We start from the raw sequence: 19,116 nt of genomic DNA, 5'->3' as shown, positions 1-19,116 counted from the left end.
AAACAGGACAAGTGGACGTAAATAACGTCTATATGTACGCATAATCAGTGCATTTTAACTGTGATACACTACCATTCGCGCATGTCAGCCCAGGTCGCAAGCACGCAAACATGTGTTGATTATTCACAGACCGGGACCGCTGCCGTCGTAGCTGAAGCCCTTGATGAAGATGGTGTCCTCGCTGGCGGCGTACACGAAGCCGGTGATGCCGTGTGCGTAGCTCCGCAGTGGGCCGATGGGCACGCCGTAGTAGGGCTCCGAACGAGTCACTGCGGCAAACGGCGCACGGGGGCGATCACTCACAACGAAAACGAGTCACAGCCGACGGGGCGCGCTGTCGCCACCACGGGCGAGGCGTCGGCTGATCGGCAGCGGAGAACAGGTTACAGGTTAGTGCTTGCACACTGGAGCGGAGTCCCGCTGCCGTAAGAATGCCGGACGCCGAGTCCAGTTAAAAGCTGTCCTCAGCACGTTGATGCATGAGCAGTGGGACAACGGGCTGTTGTCCCCAATGCTCGTACAATTAGGGACGCGTACCTGCGCTTATGCATGAACACACTTTTCTAAAAAAAAAAACCGCCTGTAAAGATGCATGCGTATGTAGCCGTCCAGACCACATTTGTGAGCTCGGATTTTGGTCTCCCAAACTAAACCCGTGTCCCCTCACGCATCACATGTTTCCGGGAAGAACGACATTTCAGAGAGAACACGCGTCATAATATCAGCGACAGCACCAACCCATCATGCTGGCAATGAGCCGCGTCCTTTTTGGATGTTTGCGTTCTACTCCAGTTGTTACTGCAGTTGCCACTTGCCACAACCTACGCTATATTTGCTCCAAGTATGCGTATTAAAAGAGTTTCGGAAGATGCGCTGACCGCCTCAGCTTATTTTCATTTTTCGAAGGCTTGACCACCATTTCCAAACAATGCAGTTGACAAGCACAGCGAACACAAAACAGTTAGGCATTGGGTTAATGCCGGACGTTCGGAAGGCTCAACATGAGAAGAGACTTGACCTCCCAATCGACCATAGATGTGCCTTTCGACGCTTTGCGGGTCACTCCAATGTCAACGGTACCAAAAGACTGTCCGATGACCTCTTTCAACTCCTAGATTACTGCGACACGATGCCGCTGGATTCACGAGTACGGCCCGGGACGCGCCGCGGGCACAGACGGCCAATTTTGAGCGGCCTCTTCAGCATATAAATGAGGGGAAGCCCGCTGGAGGAAAGCCTTTCCTCAACCTGATTGTTTCAAAAGGCACATAAATAGCAAGGGAATCCAACGTAGCACCGGAGTGAGAATTTGGGACCAAGCCAAACGCTGCGAACCGGTTCATTTGGTATTTGAGGCTGCACGCAGTCCAATGTGCAAATAATACGAATATTAAACTTAGGCGCGGCCTGAACCTTCTGTACACTGCCCGACCACCTCGATGCATGTGTTCCCGACAGCTCACGAGTTATCATTCAGCACAGGCCGACCCGACTTAAGCTTATGCTCCAAAGTCAGATGTTCAAAACCTTCTCAGAAAGTTCAGAACGACTGGAGAGCTATTTTCTGGCGCCTTTCACGGCCAATGTCTTGAGCATTATCACTCTGTTGGAAGTGGTAGGCGTGGGAAGTTTTCGTACGGCAGAAATTAAAAACGGCCTTATCATTCATGAGGCGAACCTAAACTCTGCTTCGCGAGCAGTCCAATGTGCTATTTTAACATGCTGTTTTAACATTCTCGTGATTAAATTTTCTGTAGCACCAAGGCGACAGTGCCTGGCCCCCCAAAAAGGCGTTAAGATCTCACTCCAGGATTCCATTAGCATGGAACTCGGTGTCTGTCCCGGTGGATCAGTTGGTTAGAGCGCCTGCCTCCCGGTTCAGCCATCCGTGGCTGGATGGGTTCGAGTCGCTTTAGGCGCTCGCTATTTATCCTTGACAGGCATGGCCTGCGGCCGGTGGCAGCGGTCGCGCTAAAGGTCAGTTGACGTCAGGGGGCAGGACGGACCGCGCTCAGCATTGCGGCACGTTAAGCTTCCGCCACTAAATTCTGCCGTTGCCTGGAATTGCGCGATCGGATGGTAGGGGTCAGGGCTCACACAAGAAGCACTGCTTAGTGTAAGCGCAGATCCTATAAATCCATTCATTCAAAGTGTTCGGATCAAGTTTCTAAAAAACAAACCCTTGATGGGAATTGGTCGCTTTGCGCCGGACTCAACTTAATTTCACGCGGTATCCGGCGGACTTAACTCATCAATAAAGGTTATAAACGAGCCCGTAGCATGCGATGTGCACATTACATGGCTCTGATATTTGACGCAAGGATTGCTTGTTTGAGACACTTGAGGTGTCTAAGTATGGTGCAGCGAATGCTAGCGTCGAAGTTTTGCTCATAGCTCCGTTCGACGGAAACCAATGATGTCAACCTATTGAATGCCAAAGAAGGGATTTAAAAGGCCTGCGACAAGCGCATAAATCTGGATTATTTCGCCCATTCAGAGGCACCGAGGAGCTAGCTAAAATCGGAAATGAACGACGCTTGAGCCGTGTGGGCCATAAGGAGACGAGCATCTTCCCCCACAAACAGGGCCAGATAGTAGGTGATTCTGCAAATACGTGACAGTGAAAAGCGTCCTCTATTCGCATCATCCTGGCTTTGTAGCCATTTATCATAGCGTCGTAGCTTATAAGCAACTACTCGTGAGGTATTGCTAAAGAAGGTCACCATAGAGGCGCCAAATTAGGATGGGCAGACGGGAAAGCCCCTCCCTTCCCCGCCAACGCCCCGCAACTTTTCATATGAACCCTCTGGTGGTGCATAGAAAGAACCGGCGTCAAATCCCGTTTTGCCATCTTCACTGAGGCTCTGTCACCACTGGGTCAGCATCCAGCGGTACGCCCTGTATCATTACATGCTGGCATGAGGCTGAGTCAATGTGCCCTACATAAGTTCAATGCATTTCCGACATCACCAACGAGACAATACACCAAAAAAGGCGGGGGAGCAGCTGTCTCGCCCAACTCCGATAAGATTATCATGTCTCAAGCAGCGCAGCGTTCCCCGTTGTAAAACGCAGTGCATTTAGCCTGACAAGTCCTGTCAATATGTGCAGGATCCCTAAATATCGTTCTGCTCTCGGCCGCCCTGCCCGAAATTATTACAAGCTACGGGTCACAGCCGAGACCCGCCTCCGCCGTGCGGCGCTGTAAGCTTTGTTGCCCGTTTAGCGACGCGTCGGTTGGATTACTTTGTTGCCCGTTTAGCGACGCGTCGGTTGGATTTGAGCATAAGCGTCGGGAGCACAACCAGCTTTAAGCGCGCGAAGAACGAAGTAAGGTTTTACCACACGCACTGTGAGTGTGCAGGGCAGCTGGCCAGCAGGGTGGCACGGCCTCCACGGCTGACAGCGGGCCGGGGTCGAGGCGTTCCAGCCCGGTCCCGGCTCCATTTCCGGCTGTAGCGTGGCTGCGGCCCCTGCCCCGGCCCCTGCCCCGGCCCCGGGGCCGACTGGCCGACCGACCGACGTCCCGGCCGACCGTCGTCAGCGGACGTGGACGGTCGATCGGCGTCGCGCGCGCCCGGCGCCGCGCCGTCAGATTGATGGGCTCCTGCTGGACGGTCGCCGGCTATATGACGCGGCGCCACGCTGGCTCGGCCGCCGCCGCTACGTTCCCTCGCCTCCTCCCCCTCCCCCCTCCGCCGGACCGGTCGTGACGTCAGCAACAGCGTGCGCCGCACGAAACGTTGCCGCATGCTTAGGAAAAGTGCCGTGTTCGTGCCACAGTCATGTTGTCAAGTGGCCATGCCGTACGTGGTTGCGTGACTACGGCAGGAGGGACCCGCAGCTCGGGAATAGTTTCTGTACTGGAGAACTAATAAATGCTTTAATCTGTACTCGATTGCCACTGGCTCCAGGACAAGAGGAAAAGGTAACCCTCAGGTAACTTCCCCCTCAGACACCATTTAATGACAGCCGCATACTCTAACCCCATGGCTCAGAACAGATATATTACGCGGTACATGGCCAGCCAGAGCACAGGGTGGAGGCATTGCTTGCACATAACTGCACGAAGAATTTCTTGTACAGAACTGCACTGAATCCAGTCGCCCACTTTCAGCTGAAGGTGCCGAATCGAAGGTAAAGGAAACTGACACTCTTGCTGTCGTAACCAGACGTGTGTAAAGAAAACTGACACTCTTGCTGTCTTGACCAGACGTGTGTAAAGGAAACTGACACTCTTGCTGTCTTAACCAGACGTGTGTTTGGCTTCGGTAAAGTTGCAGCCTACCTCGAAGTCACCAATTTTTATTTACTTTTCAAGTTCAAAGTGGAATCTAGTCATTCGAACGTCGTGTCACTCGGAGAGGAGTATTTGTGTGATTTCGTGTGAGCAGCAGCTGAGTTCAGCATGCTGTTTACTCAATGGTCTTTCAGGTAAATATTATATATATATATATATATATATATATATATATATATATATATATATATATATAAATGCATATCAATTGCAATGAACATCTTAGTACAACTCATACTCTGATGCTGACATTTTGAAATGCGTAGCAAATAGAATGAGACACATCTACAGCTTTTTATTGCGAAATGCATGTGTTATGTAAACTTTTATCTCGCCCATGCGGATCATCTCTTAAACCGTGTTACCGACAACCATTGCCACCGGAAGAAACTCCGTCGGAATCGCCGCTGGAGTAACTCAGTTGAAAATTGAGACAGCGTCGGAGTCGACTGCAAATCACACCGTGCTACCCATACACAGGGTCGGGAATCCCATGCCCTGTGTTAGACCAGGAGTCGATTTCGGAGCAACAGAATCAGACGAATTTCTGGCCGCGACAACATGACTTATGAATCGTTGCGTGTGACGTGAGTTGGTGGCGTTATCTTTTCGCTTGCAGTCTTAAGCGCGTCTCTTCCTTCCGCCGGCTTCACCAGCCGACAGGCGTTCAGCCAGCAGCCTACGGCCGGCAGGCTGCAGCCGACAGATGTTCAGCCGGCAGCCTGCAGCTGACAGCCTGCAGCCGACAGATGTTCAGCCGGCAGACTGCAGCTAGCTGCTATGAGCGAAGACAAGGCCCATTGGTTGCGCGCGGAGAGACGTAATTTCATGTGGGCGGCCGCCAGATGGCCCGCTAAATCTGATTGGCTCCACTACTGGCCACCGTCAGCAGCGTCGAGACTCGCCGCTGACTCTGACCAGCGCTGTGGCGCTCCCATGGCCCTCAGCAGGTATGCCAGAACGCATCCCTAGCGACCCCCCCCCCCCCCCCCCTTTCCAGAAGACATCCGAAAAACTCCGGACAAGGTGCCCACGCCTCGCTGCGTGACGTCACGATCCGTCTAGCAGCACTAGCACTAGCAGCAGGATTCACGCGAGCGAACGCGTTCAGTGCTGCACATTCTCCGTCCACGTTTGGACTGAGACCCACACTGGGACCACACTGGCTTAGGCGTCGGTGTCGACGAAGTGAGGCCACGGCTCCGCACCCCCCCCCCCCCCCCTCCCCCCTTCCCACCCTTGGTTCCCGCGGGATCCGGCTGTAATCAATCGACTGAAATCCAGTTACCGCTGACGGACCGCGGCACCAGCGGACTACCGGCAGCTGCCGCCAATAGCCAGCATCAGCAACGGTGACTCGGTGCCGAACACTGACGCAGAAAGTTGGCGCCAGGTGGTGGCTCAGCAACTTAGCGCCGGTAGCCGGTCTGGCGGTGCGGGCGGCGCCACTACCTTGTCGGCGGATGGGGAGACACGGAGTCATGCTCCTACTCAGTAAGGGGAACTTTGCTCCAGCAGGCGAGAGTCTCCTGCCCTGCCCCATCGTGACCTGCTGCATATGAGTCACGACGAGCCCTCTGTTGTTGCACGGACCTCAGCCACCATCTCATGCATCCATAATGGAGGCTTCGTAATGTGGTGCATTTGTTGGTCCATACGAGTAGCAGGAATATTCTCTCGGCCTCGGCTGGGCCTCATGACGAATTTGGGCTCCCAACCACTCGAGATCCGTTAGGTAATCTGGGTAGAATTGAGTCGCGCGTTTAGCAATCATGAATGATTAAGATATACATTTGTTGTTTCTGCAACGTTTTTTTACGCTCCAATAGCAGAAAGGCAACAACGGAACGCGCTCCGTTGTTTTAGAATACCTGCTCAGGTGTTGATGCCGTGAGATGAGTTGCTCATACAACAGTTCAGATCCAAAGTGTTTTGTCTAACTTACAAACGTTGTAACACGGATCAAATTGGGACGTTACAGTTCAAGCCCACAGCTACGGAAAGCCTATGGCCACCAGATAACGCCCATTTATATCAATATCTGAGGCTACAGTTGGGCCATTATCGGATGTAGGCTACAGTTGGGCCATTATCGGATGTAGGCTACAGTTGGGCCATTATCGGATGTAGGCTACAGTTGGGCCATTATCGGATGTAGGCTAAAGTTGGGCCATTATCGGATGTAGACCCTCGACAGAATCGGGTAGAGTGGCCAACTTCTCCCACAAGTTGCATATCCTGTGGCTTTGCACACGATTGCATGCTCGTCTCGCCCTATACATTCTGGCGTTTCCTTATAACCAAGGCCGGACTAGATATGGGGTCAAACAAACGGATATGCCATTTGAAGACTGGTCACAGATCGCCATGGGCAATAAGCTTCCTTAATATGGTCGCCATGAGACTTTAAACTTGCCCTCAGTAAGTGGCCCATTTTGACGTCCTCATCCACATTGCTGACAATTTCCCTTATCATTGATGCGTGGTGGGGGGGGGGGGGAGGGGATGAATCCTGCAGCACGATTGCTCCAGATTATATTCCCACCTTTCGAAGACAGGGGCGGCTCCTCCCTACCGACCATGACGTTGTCACGTCCGCTGTTGGTCGCGCCCGGAATCCCTGAACGGGTGACTGTCACTGACCATGTACATAAGGCCCATCGTGTCCTTCGAGCAACCTCCTAAAACATCGGGGCGGGTAACGAGATATGTTTTCCCACGCTGTCTGACGCCACGGTGGACGGCTCCCACGCTGTCCGACGACACGGTGGACGGCTCCCACGCTGTCCGACGCCAGGGTGGACGGCTTCCCCGCTGTCCGCCCGGCGGCAGCTCCCCGGCAGCAGCTGGGCACCCCTGCCAGTCCATCGGCAGCTCCCCGGCCAGCAGCTGGGCACCCCTGCCAGTCCATCGGCAGCTCCCCGGCCAGCAGATGGGCACCCCTGCCAGTCCATCGGCAGCTCCCCGGCCAGCAGCTGGGCACCCCTGCCAGTCCATCGGCAGCTCCCCGGCAGCAGCTGGGCACCCCTGCCAGTCCAGCAGCAGTTCCCCGGGCAGCAGCTGGGCACCGGTTGTCTCCTCATGCCCAGTCGCCCAGCAGCGGCCGGCAGCGAGAGGACGCAGCTCTGCCATCACTTACTTAGCCACGTGCATAAGTGAAGGGTTCACGACCCGGCATTGGGGGAGGGAAGGGGTGGCTGCGTTCAGCCGGTTATCTCCGAGGCCGACTCGCCGTTAGCACGGTGACGTTCTCCGGCCCGGCAATCACCAGCAGAAGAGCGTCCGAATTCAGAAGAGTGACAGGTTTTTAGCGGGGAGTGGGGTCCAGGGACCTATATCAGCTCTGTGGGGAGTGGGGTCCAGGGACCTGTATCAGCTCTGTGGGGAGTGGGGTCCAGGGACCTATATCAGCTCTGTGGGGAGTGGGGTCCAGGGACCTATATCAGCTCTGTGGGGAGTGGGGTCCAGGGACCTATATCAGCTCTGTGGGGAGTGGGGTCCAGGGACCTATATCAGCTCTGTGGGGAGTGGGGTCCAGGGACCTATATCAGCTCTGTGGGGAGTGGGGTCCAGGGACCTATATCAGCTCTGTGGGGAGTGGGGTCCAGGGACCTATATCAGCTCCGTGGGGAGTGGGGTCCAGGGACCTATATCAGCTCTGTGGGGAGTGGGGTTCAGGGACCTATATCAGCTCTGTGGTGACTGCGACGTCAGTAATGCGCAGTGGTTGTGCCGTGAACAGCCCTTGCAGAAAACGTTCAACCAGGCGGTATCAGGTCATAGATCTAGATTTAGTTCATGCCTGGCGACACTCTGTTTTGTTTTTTGATTTAACCCATCAACACTATAGTGCCTGCGGGCAAATGAATTAAAACGTTCATAAATTCACTCAACTTGTTCATATACACAAAGCACGTTAGTGTCTACAGTTGCAAAGCTTAATCCCTTGTTGAGAATGTAGCGATTAGTTCTTTGACCGTCCTCAGAATTTCAGTCATTCAACTTCTCTGCAGGAAACTTACAGCCGCAGTAACTGCAAGTTGAGTCAATTGAAATGCTTCCTGCATGAGGTCTCATTCTTTTCTGGCAGGGATGATGACGTCAACGTCTATCGCTGCGGGAAAGCCCGTTGGCCAACACCCGCGTTCGCGATAATGACGTCACTCTACTCCAGCGTTACCGATAGCGACGTCCCTACCAGCTCCGTGGTAAGTGCAAGTCATCAGCAAGTCAGGGAGGAAACGATGAACGAAAAGGAAGCGATGAACTTCGGTCTTCCAAGTTGCGAAAGGACATCACGGATCGAGGCAGGGCTCACGTCTTGTAACCGGTGTTGCAAAGATGATGAATCAACACGACTGGCAGGGGATAGGATACGAAGTCGTATTATCACGAACGGGCATTTCTAGATGGAGCAAGTGATGTGTACTCATGTGTAAGCCGCGACATGGCATGCTTTGGGTGTTTTTGCTGGTGTCACATCAGCAACTAGGACAGAACTCGAAATTACACCACGAAGGATAATGTTTTCTAAGCTGTCTGGGCAGTTTTATACACCGTCCTGTTAACAGCTATGGCACGAACTGAGAGAATGAGCAGAATATGTCGTTCTGTAAGAAATCGGTCTCGAATGCAAAGTATCTGTAATATTGCTACATAACTGCTCATAAAACATACGAGTGATCACATAAAACTTTTACCACAATGTACCAACATTGTGAGCTTGTGTCAGCACCTTCTCATACTCTCAGTCTCATACTTTCTCAACTAATTAAAACACGAATTGTCCGCAGCCTGCCAAACTTCGAGCATTAGTAGTGATTTGACCGGTGCCGCTTTTTTTCGTACAACCGTTGCATCAATGAGCATTTTTCCCGTGTAAGCTCTCATGAAGGACGGAAGGACAGGACGGAAACAAGGTGCCTCACTGGCTTCCATTTCCATAAGAAGACGCCAAAAGGAGGTGACCAGCGTCTCTGAAGCGGGTCGACTCAACCGCTGCATAAGCTGTCCTGTACTCTCCGGCGTGGGTAGCCAGGCTGCCCAGTCAGACCAGCGTCTCTGAAGCGGGTCGACTCAACCGCTGCATAAGCTGCCCTGTACTCTCCGGCGTCGGTAGCCAGGCTGCCCAGTCAGACCAGCGTCTCTGAAGCGGGTCGACTCAACCGCTGCATAAGCTGCCCTGTACTCTCCGGCGTCGGTAGCCAGGCTACCCAGTCAGACCAGCGTCGCTGAAGCGAGTCGACTCAGCCGTTGCATAAGCTGCCCTGTACGCTCCGGCGTCGGTAGCCAGGCTACCCAGTCAGACCAGCGTCTCTGAAGTGAGTCGACTCAGCCGGTGCATAAGCTGCCCTGTACGCTCCGGCGTCGGTAGCCAGGCTACCCAGTCAGACCAGCGTCTCTGAAGTGAGTAGACTCAGCCGTTGCATAAGCTGCCCTGTACGCTCCGGCGTCGGTAGCCAGGCTACCCAGTCAAACCAGCGTCTCTGAAGTGGGTCGACTCAGCCGTTGCATAACCCGCCCTGCACGCCGGCGTCGGTAGACGGGCTGCCGACGCGTCCAGGCGTGACGGTGGTGACAGGCGGTAGCGGCAGAGCCTTGGGCCCGCGCCTCATCAGCAGGCCTCATCAGCGGGCCTTGGCGGCGCGGCCCTGGGCGGCAGAGCCGCCGGTCTGGCCGCCGGGCCGCACTTTCACCCGCTCGCCGTCCGGGCGCACCACGCCGGAACGGGGCCGGACCACGTCGGCCGGGCCGCGCGCGCATCCGGTGGGGTCGGCCGCGCCCGGGCCGCCGGAGGCGCCCTGCGCCGCGCGGCAGGTGGCGGCGCTGCACGTGCCGCTCCGTCTGGGTCACGAGACACGCACGGCAGCGGCAGCCGGCGGCCGGGCCGACGAGCTCCGGCCGGGAGGCGGGCGGGCCCCGACCCACACGTTCGGCCCTTCACGCCAGGGCTCCAACAAACAAATGCGCGGCGACGGCCGGCCACGGTCGCCGCCCATCTGACCCAGACCAAGTCCGGTCAGTCCAAGCTCTCAGGATACAAGCACCACGTGCGGCCCAGCGCGGCATGCACTTGCACTCACACCAGCGACCGGATGCCATCTCGGCCATATGAGTCATCACCGTAGTTGCGCCTACGAGGGCCGGGATTCTGTCCCGCACCGCCTTCAAGGTTTTGGTATCGCATGGCCGCGGCTGGTGCTGGTGCCACCAGACACCCCAGCTGGTGCCGCCCGGTACCCACCCCGTCAGCCGTGCAAACCGTGCCGCCAGCACGGCTCGGCAGCTGGCTCCACGCCGCCTTCGCTCTCGCCCCTCGGACGAGAGCGATCGCGACTGCGCGACCGCCACCGGCCGGCCCCCGGCGCCGCCCCTCGCCAGTCCGATCCCCGCCACCACGACCGGCACGGCGCCGTCCGCCCTCGGGCCTGCGCGCTCGAGGTCACGGCGCCGGGACACGCGGCCCGATCACCGGACGTGAGCGCAGGCTATCTGACCCCGACCAAGCTCCGTTGGTCGCAACCTTCGGCAGAGCACAGACAGCCGCCCTGCTTCCTTGAACACGCTCTGCGAGTCATCGCGGAAGTTGCGCGGCCGAGAGCCGGCATGCCGTTCCGGCTAAGTCACCTCTGACGTAGGATGGCGGCAGAAACGAAACCCAAACTACCAGATGGGCTCTTATGTCGGGCAGGATGGCGCAGAAGTGAGATCTTGGATACAGGATGGCGCAGAGGTGAGACCTGGGACACAGGATGGCGCAGAAGTGAGACCCAAAGCGTCAGATGGGCTCATATGTCGGGCGGTTTTTATCTGTGCCTGTGCCTTGTTTTTTTCTAGACCTGACCTGAAATTGAGGCGTCCCATCGCCTGATCCGCAACTGTTCGGTCCAGACGCGAGGCTGCTTGACAGCGTAGCTATTACATTCAGCGCTTACTGACAACGCTCGCGTAGTGGGGCGAATAAAAAAAAGACTAAGTCCTCAGTAGTGGTGATGTGCGAAAACTGCACGTTTTACACAAAATGGGTGCATATGCCTGCGAACAGTCACGAGGGGAAATCACTTGGGATGAGAAGAGTTTTGCACATCAATATCTGGAATATTTACGGTGGTCCAGGCCTGATCTGACACCACAAGGAAGCATAGGATAGCTTAGACTTCAGGCATCGGTTTCATTAAAAGGTTGGAAAGAAATGTATGTTCGTGGCTGGAAATCTGGTAGCTTATATCGGGTGGCGCAATATTTACATACTTAAAGTTTGTCAACGCAGATAATAAAAGTGTATATAAATGAAAAATCGTTCGTTTCGTGCACGGGAAGACCGCACAAGTCAGATGACATTAACTATGGTTGCTTAATTCCCAGCAAGTTAATGGTGATCGACCGGTGCAATGGCTTCATTATATGAATGCTACATAGAAGGGCCTTTTTGCTACGTAAAGAGAATCACTGACTATCCAAACCTTGCTGTGGACGACAAATAGCATCGACAGACGTATATATATATATATATATATATATATATATATATATATATATATATATACGTAAATCAATACATCGAGAAGCAAATCATGGTTACGCAGGTAAGTTTCAGTGTCGTTTGACTAAGACATGCACAGGTAAAAGTATTTTGCCAGCTTTCGTAAGTTTTGGATACATAAATGCGATGGTGAAACATAGCTCTGGCATTGCCAGTCTTCTACAGAATTTTTCGGCAAAAAGGAAGGTCTCAAAAGGAAGGTCTCAAAAGAGAACTCTAGCGTGCCGAGCGTGTGTTCCAATGGCAGCTAACTGGCAGCCCCGTATGACCTTGGGCGCTGGAAGGCGCTCACCCCGCCTAACCTCCGGTGCCTGCCTCACTTTCGCCGAGACGCCGCGGTTCGGCGGGGTCCGCCCGCTCATCTCAACAAAGCCCACATGAGGATGAAACATTTGGGCGTTGAAATGGGCCAGTCGCTGCGCAGCGACAGCGCCACCGATAACAGACAAGCGACGCAGAGATCCTAGGCCTGGCGTCGTCGACTGCCGGCGACCAGCGTCCGCAATCAAGCACTCTCATCAAGCATCTCAATATTGTCGGTGAAAGTGCTGGGTTCTTGTTATCTCGGCGTTCGGAAATGCCAACAACGAATATTGAAAGTAAAAAAAACTTACACTGGGACAGCTAGAAAGAGTGACTGCCGACGTATTAAAGTCACTTATTAAGGGGGGGGGGGGCGGGCAGGGCTGCGATCAATGCAGGTTGCTGGTGATGGTAAGACGTCAGGGGGTGCAAACGAGGGCCTCGTCACCGTCCGGAGAGCCTCATGGGAATGCCAAGGCCCGACGGCCAGCAGCCGCCAGCTGTACTCACCTGAGGCTTGTAATCCGACAAGCATCAGGAGCAAACCGAGGACCGACATGGTGAGAACTAAAAACAGAACACACCGGGAGCAAGGAGAGAACAGAACTGACGCCCGACTTGCCGGTGCTAGCGAGGCCGGCCGCTGCCGCGTCGGAGTCACCGGCCGGCCGCTGGCGCGCGCCGCTGACGTCACGGCCGGGGGCGGGACTTCCTTCCCACTGCTAGGTCCGGCGCTGGCCGGCCGGCTGGCCGCCCGCCGGGGCCCTGTTTGTCATCTGCATCGACCGGCCGGGCCTGTTGGCGGGCAGGCTGCGGGGCCGACTGCAGCCTGCAGATTGCAGCGCAGCGGCCGTGCCACAGGTGGGGGATCGGGCCGGGCCTGACGCCGCCGGCGAGCCGGCGGGCCGGGGCGCTGACCGGGCGCCGGCCGGTGGCGGCGCCTGTCATACGGTTTTCCTACGCTTGCAGCTCTCGCCGGGATTCCCGCAGGGAAAAAGTCTGCACCGGCTTTGCAAGTTGTCGTGATCGACTAACTCACATCGACCCGATGACGTGGGCCGGAAGCTGGGGTAGCCCATACCAGCTGGGAGGCATTTTCCTGAAACATGGGTGGTTTCCACCTTTGGAAGCCACCAATGTGGAAGTTTCTTTGCTCCTCGAGAGTGCAGTGTCACCCACAAGGGGTCACGGGCACCCACAAACAGTGACGCAGCACCCAGAGCAAAGCTTGAGGGGCCTCCTCGCTCCTTGGCCACCGGCGGTCTTCTCCACGGGCGTTGATTGATGTCGTTTGGGTGAGGCCGCTTCCCCTCCCGATGTCCAGTTTGTCATTCGCCAACGGTGAGTGATTTTTCCCTCCCCAACGTTCTACAGACTAAGTACAAATTGATTTTAAATCGGGTCTCTTCTAATGGTTTCAAAGATAGCAGGACCAAAGAAAAAGGAAAACTGCGATGTCATGTTCGGTTGAGTGTGGCTGACTGAGCTTGTCACACTTTTAAAGCTCCATCCTGGTGCCCTGTTTACTTGAATATTTCCTGTTCTTCCACCATGCTGCATGTTTTTATTTACGATTAGTACGTCTTGTTGACTCTGGCCTAGCGTAGTGCTATTGTCTGAGTGTTTTGGCATTATTCAGCGATGTTTCAGGGCCTACAGACTTCGGCAAAGTGCATTATTTTACCACGGGGTCTTACCGGAACTTGAAAACAAACCGATCAAATGTTAGCGCCCAAAAACGTGACCAAATTATTAGTCGTCTACGTTGGAAAGAGCCTTGCAATGTGCCGACCTTCACTTTACAGTGAATATTTCATGGAACAGCTACGAAAACCTGACGATCGACACCAGCTGATGAGACCGATCCCGGTAATTATCCGACAACAGCCACCAAAACATCATTAGCGGTGTCTAACATAATTAACGCGAATGCTGCATCGTAACCGGCTGCATCTGCATCTGCATCGCTCTGCGGCTTCATGCCGGGCGGTTGAATGACAGCCTTTAAAAGTCGTGCACATCAACGCGCATTTTTTACTCTCGAAGCCGTGCATGGTCAACAACGTTAGAAGCCACATAGCACCTTCCCTACATTGGTTTGCGAAACCTGGCTTCGAAGATCGACGCCAAACAAAATGACAACAATGCCCAACAACAACATTTTCCACCGGGACAGGGCCAGGATACGTATTAGTACGGGGCTGCATTTTGTTTTTCATTTGGGGAGGGGAGCACTTCAACTTCATAACGTTGAGAGGAAAGTGGGTCAAATTCAGTGAGAAACCGTTCTGTAAGTGTGTTAAGAGTTAATTTTTCCTTCTTTTCAGCCTCAATCCTATGTTGTGAAACTACGTCCTTGGGGTGTGGGCTAAATTTTGCGAAACTACGCCCTTACGGTGTAGGCTTAAATACCGGGACATAACAGATTCGCCACCAAATTACTCAAGTGTCAGGTCTGGGACTGAGGGCACAGTTCCTAGCCAGGACGAAGCCGAGGTCTCCAATTTACCTTGGTCGGGCTCCTGAGTCAATGAGAGCCTCCTTGGGTCGTTCAGGGGACCGCAGTGCTAGGCAAGAGCCCGCAACGGGGCGGAGCGCCGAGCCGCCAGCGCAGTGTTGGAGGTGGTCCAAAGGGGCCCTCGGGACCGACGATCACGTCCCCGGTTGGAGGACGTGATGCGCTGGCTGTAGATTTTATTGAGGACCCCGGCCCGCAGGGATGGGCCCTCAAATGTCAGTCAGAGAGCCTCTTGAGCCTTGGATGTTGCTCACCGGCATTCCGGACAATGCCGTTTTGCGCTCAGTCTAAAAGGATTAAAGCAGATGTCATTTTCTATTTTGGAGATGTATGATTATTGGGCCTCTTAAGTGTCTGGTTACCCATGTATAGCAGGAAGTACCCTCGTCAAAAAATGAGTGCATGGCCGCATTTGCAAAAAGTAAATAGTGAAGCTAAACGAGCATTTCCGCAATTCGAGTTAAACGTCATAATGCATGGAATATACCATGAGACGCTCCATCGCGCACGCTGCTGCTTGACTTGAACAGCCGCCTCTGCCAAACACCACCGTTCAGCCGAACAGACTGTCACTACAGGGTTCCCATGGCTGCTCCTGGCAGACCCAGACCTGCGACACGTGACTTCACTGCCGCCTGGTCATCAAACACTGCACTGACCGGATCAGGAGCCGTGCATGGCATGGTCTGGCCCACCGACTGATAATGGATTAAAATCCATCCATGTAGTGTTGCAACAGGTTTTTTGCGGTTTGTAACATCGTGTGCAGCTTTTGCACGATTCTGGAGTGACATTTACAGGCTATTTTGGTAGGGCTGACGGGGACCGAAGGGTCTCGCTTCTGTTTATCCCGGTCTTCGTGCACTTCAGACGTGAACCATATTAGATCTTTGTCTGATGACATTGGTGTGAAAAGCGTTTATTTCTTTTTGTGATGCCAGCTCTCTCGTAAGCTGTGTGCAGCGTTGCAACGGAGTGCGTGCAGGGTAACAATGTTTTTTGCAATGCTTTCACTTTTCCTTCATTGGCCTTCGAGGGCTCTCGGGCTTGCGAGACGAGTGGAGGTAGCCTTGAAGTTTTATGGTGCCTTGTTTAGCCGTTAACTGCTTTTGCAACATTCTGTAACTTTTTGCAACAATTTCCAAAAATTTTCATTAATTTTTTTTAAATAAAAAAATTCCACACAAATGTCTTCACGAGAAACACGTGACACCTTCCACAACGTCTTGTGGGCACCGTTTCTATGTTGTGAGAGCCACCCGGATTGTTCATGCCAGCTTCAGCCAGCAAAGAGCATGACAACAGCCACAGCTGATACGTTGTTGCCCTGTGGCCTGGAGTGGCTCTTCATCCTTAGTATCGCGCAGGTCCCGTCCTTGCCCGTAAGGAGATCCTGCCTTTCCCAATGCTAACCCTTCGGGGATTTCCTGGATGGGTTCTTACGCCGTCTTCGTTGAAAACAACATCTTTCGTGAACGTGCTTACGAGAAACCCGTGACGACCCGCCCACCAACTGTTATGGACACCGTTCGTGCAAACTGAGAGCTCGTCTGACTGGCGGCCCGTCCATCTTGAGTAGGATCAGCTATTCTTTGTGGTCACTTTGGTTCTGACACTCCAAAGTCCCGTCTCCTTTTTGTCGCATGGGCATGAATAGTCATCTCTGGCCTCACGCACACGCTAGGTTGTTATAAATGTGTCCAGATTGTGTCTTTATCTTATTCCCGAAAGCCCGATAGCATTGCTAGAATGTTTTTTGCTTCCAAACCAACCCCTTCAAGGCCGAAATGGCCAATACGCCGTCACGTTAAATTTCAATCATTTGCGACATTGCGTGATCAACGTGTTCTCGAATCCAAGCCATCATATGGATTGGCAACAGGTTAAATATGCCCGACTTAACAAAGCCATGTTAATAAATTCCAGCGTAATGTTAAAAATATCTCAGATTTGCACTTGGGCGCTGGAACCTACTTTCACCAGGAAGAAATTGTCACAAGATCTTGCCGTGCAGATTGTATCATATTGAGTGTTGCTCGAGCTAACGGCGTGCCCAGCTCAATGACGTGCTTGCCAGGCCAGTGATGTTGGCAACCATGTTAGCATGACCTGGCTTAACACCCATGTTAACACCCGTGTTAGCATGTCCGGAGTGTTGCAAGAAGCCGTCAAAAGGCTGAGTGTCGCATCGCTCTGAAAGCAGGCATTGGCTGTTAGCCAGCAGTGCAAATAACCTATAGAGGACACAGAGAATAATTTGTGGTTCAGCCAGGTTCTAAACACACGATCCCAAAAATTTTGGACTTCACGCAGTACCGTCTTAACGACTGAACCCATAGCGTTTGCTGAGTCTGTGATTGCAGGATGCTTCACATAGATTCCTCCCTGCTGTCAAGTGGCCGTCGGCAATATAACCCACTTAAAGACTGCTCCCACTTGTCCTGTGCCGATCTTCCATAGTGAAATACTCAGGTCTCCGAATCGGCAATAAGGCGCAGATGTTAGCAAAGATGATATCATTGTTAATGTTCTAACATTTGGAAGTTTGTGGACTTTATTTTTGGTCGGAATGTCGGCTTTTTCTGGATTAGGATAAAATAGGGGCATATTTCTGAAAGCACGCATAACAACATGGTACCATTCTTAAGATATTAAACCACTCTAGGAAGCTGATGTACCCATTTGTAACTGATTATTCATCTGCCGATCAGGGACAATGGTATGTAATAATATGTTTGGTTTACGTCTGCCTGATATGATTCTGGTTTGTCGCTTCGATGACCATTAGCGGGCAAGACCATTAGATGACCATTAGCATTAGCGCCGCAATGAGGCATAACGAGGCTTAGCCACTCTCGTGCGCCTCTTCCACGGTTAAAGGAACTGTTTCGTATTTAAAGACATTGAAGTAAACATCATATGTGATGGAACAAGCTCACTTGTAGCCATTGGTAAACTTTTTAAGTGGAAAAGTCTACTCCAGACGGTGCAATTTTCTGCTTAGTAAACATGCTCCCCAATGCGTCATGGTTTAATAAAGTCATCGTACCTTGCATAATATTGATTGAGAGGCAGTTGACGACCGTTATATCTGAAAATCGTGGTCACAAACGCGAGATATGAACGTCTCAATAATGACATCTTTCTTGGGCTGGATCGCCGCATGGCTTTTAAAATGTCAGAGTTTAAATGACGTTATTATGACGTCATGAGTGCCGAGGTGACTTTGAAGTGCTCTCTCCGATACCCTTTCCCCCATTTTCGCGGGCGTGTAACTCAGGCACTAGAGGAACTTACGTCTTAAGAATGGGAGGATTGTGAACGGCACCGAAGGGTCTTCAAGATGGCTATTTTGGCTCAACAACGCATATAAGATTAGAACGCTCCTCTTTAATCACTGGTGACACAGTCACCAGACCCTATGCGGCTGGTTACCTCCCAATTCAGTCTAGCTTGCTTGACGCGCACCGATGACGTGCTTTTAAACAAGTGAAGCTCAGGTTTTTGCGCAGTGTTAGACGTTTGCTCAATCGATTGACAGTAGTCGAGTCATAATTTCCACATAAAGGTATTATGTGCTTGAGGCTTCAAAAAGTCCGCTTGGCTCTAACCGAAGTTAGTTCACAGATGCGAGGTCACAGAAGAAATGTAACGATTTTTCAATGCCAGGTGATAGAAGCGTGGAATTACGCAACATTCCCAAATCATTTGAACTCCAGGCTGTCATTCTTTCCTTTAAGGCGAGGAACCTAATTGCTTTTCAGAATGAACAGTTCTTTCCGCGGCTCTCACGCAATCATTGCTAGGCAGCAATTGCCCCTCCCCCCCCCCCCCCCCTGCTTAATGATCACGTATGCAGAGAGGAACGACTGCACGCACGGCATGACAATATGAAGAGAAGGGCTAAGGCCTTTCCGATTTATTGCGCCGTCCAGGCGGTCCTGGGCGCTGAATCTTAAATGATCTCTGAGTGTCACGCAACATTTAACCATCACTCATTACCTGAATTAAAACATCCTTGAATTCAGCTCCTGGTTCAGATCGCCCTGGCTAGATTTACAAACCAAGAAGCCTAAGGAGACCGTAGAATTCACGAATAAGAGCCCCCGGAAGATGCCTCTTGGCCTCGACTGACTGATGCATTGAAAATGTCTCCAAACTATATGAAGCTCATGTGCGCAGCCACAACAATAACGGGTGGACAACTGACAATTTAAAACAATTTCGTATAAACACACACATGTTTTGTTAAGCTGAAGGGTGCAGTTGCGCCTCTCAATCATGCTGAAAACTGAATGTTTGGATCATTTGAGTGTGTTGGGAATGTATTCACACGAATGCTGCGCCTGCAATATATATATATATATATATATATATATATATATATATATATAATTATAGATATATATATATATCTACATGTGTGTGTGTGTGTGTGTGTGTGGTGTGGTG

General features: G+C 52.6%; 1 protein-coding gene across 1 annotated transcript in view; it reads right to left on the bottom strand.

Annotated features, from left to right (window-relative positions):
- Positions 1 to 12,789, bottom strand: part of LOC119090391 (protein Skeletor, isoforms B/C) — a 21,897-nt gene extending 9,108 nt beyond the window's left edge. The window contains exons 1-2 of the mRNA XM_037213187.1: positions 12,657 to 12,789; positions 132 to 269 (exon numbers count right to left, since the gene is read on the bottom strand). Coding sequence (XP_037069082.1) covers positions 132 to 269; positions 12,657 to 12,705 — 187 coding nt within the window. The 5' untranslated portion in view covers positions 12,706 to 12,789. The remainder of the gene's footprint in view (positions 1 to 131; positions 270 to 12,656) is intronic.
- Positions 12,790 to 19,116: the final 6,327 nt, after the last annotated feature.

This window comes from Pollicipes pollicipes, unplaced genomic scaffold (genome assembly GCF_011947565.3).
Source record: "Pollicipes pollicipes isolate AB1234 unplaced genomic scaffold, Ppol_2.1 Scaffold_3087;HRSCAF=3621_pilon_pilon_pilon, whole genome shotgun sequence".
Classification (NCBI taxonomy): Eukaryota; Metazoa; Arthropoda; class Thecostraca; order Pollicipedomorpha; family Pollicipedidae; genus Pollicipes; species Pollicipes pollicipes.
Note: the sequence above shows the minus strand (reverse complement) of the source record. Positions and strands in the feature narration are given on the sequence as shown.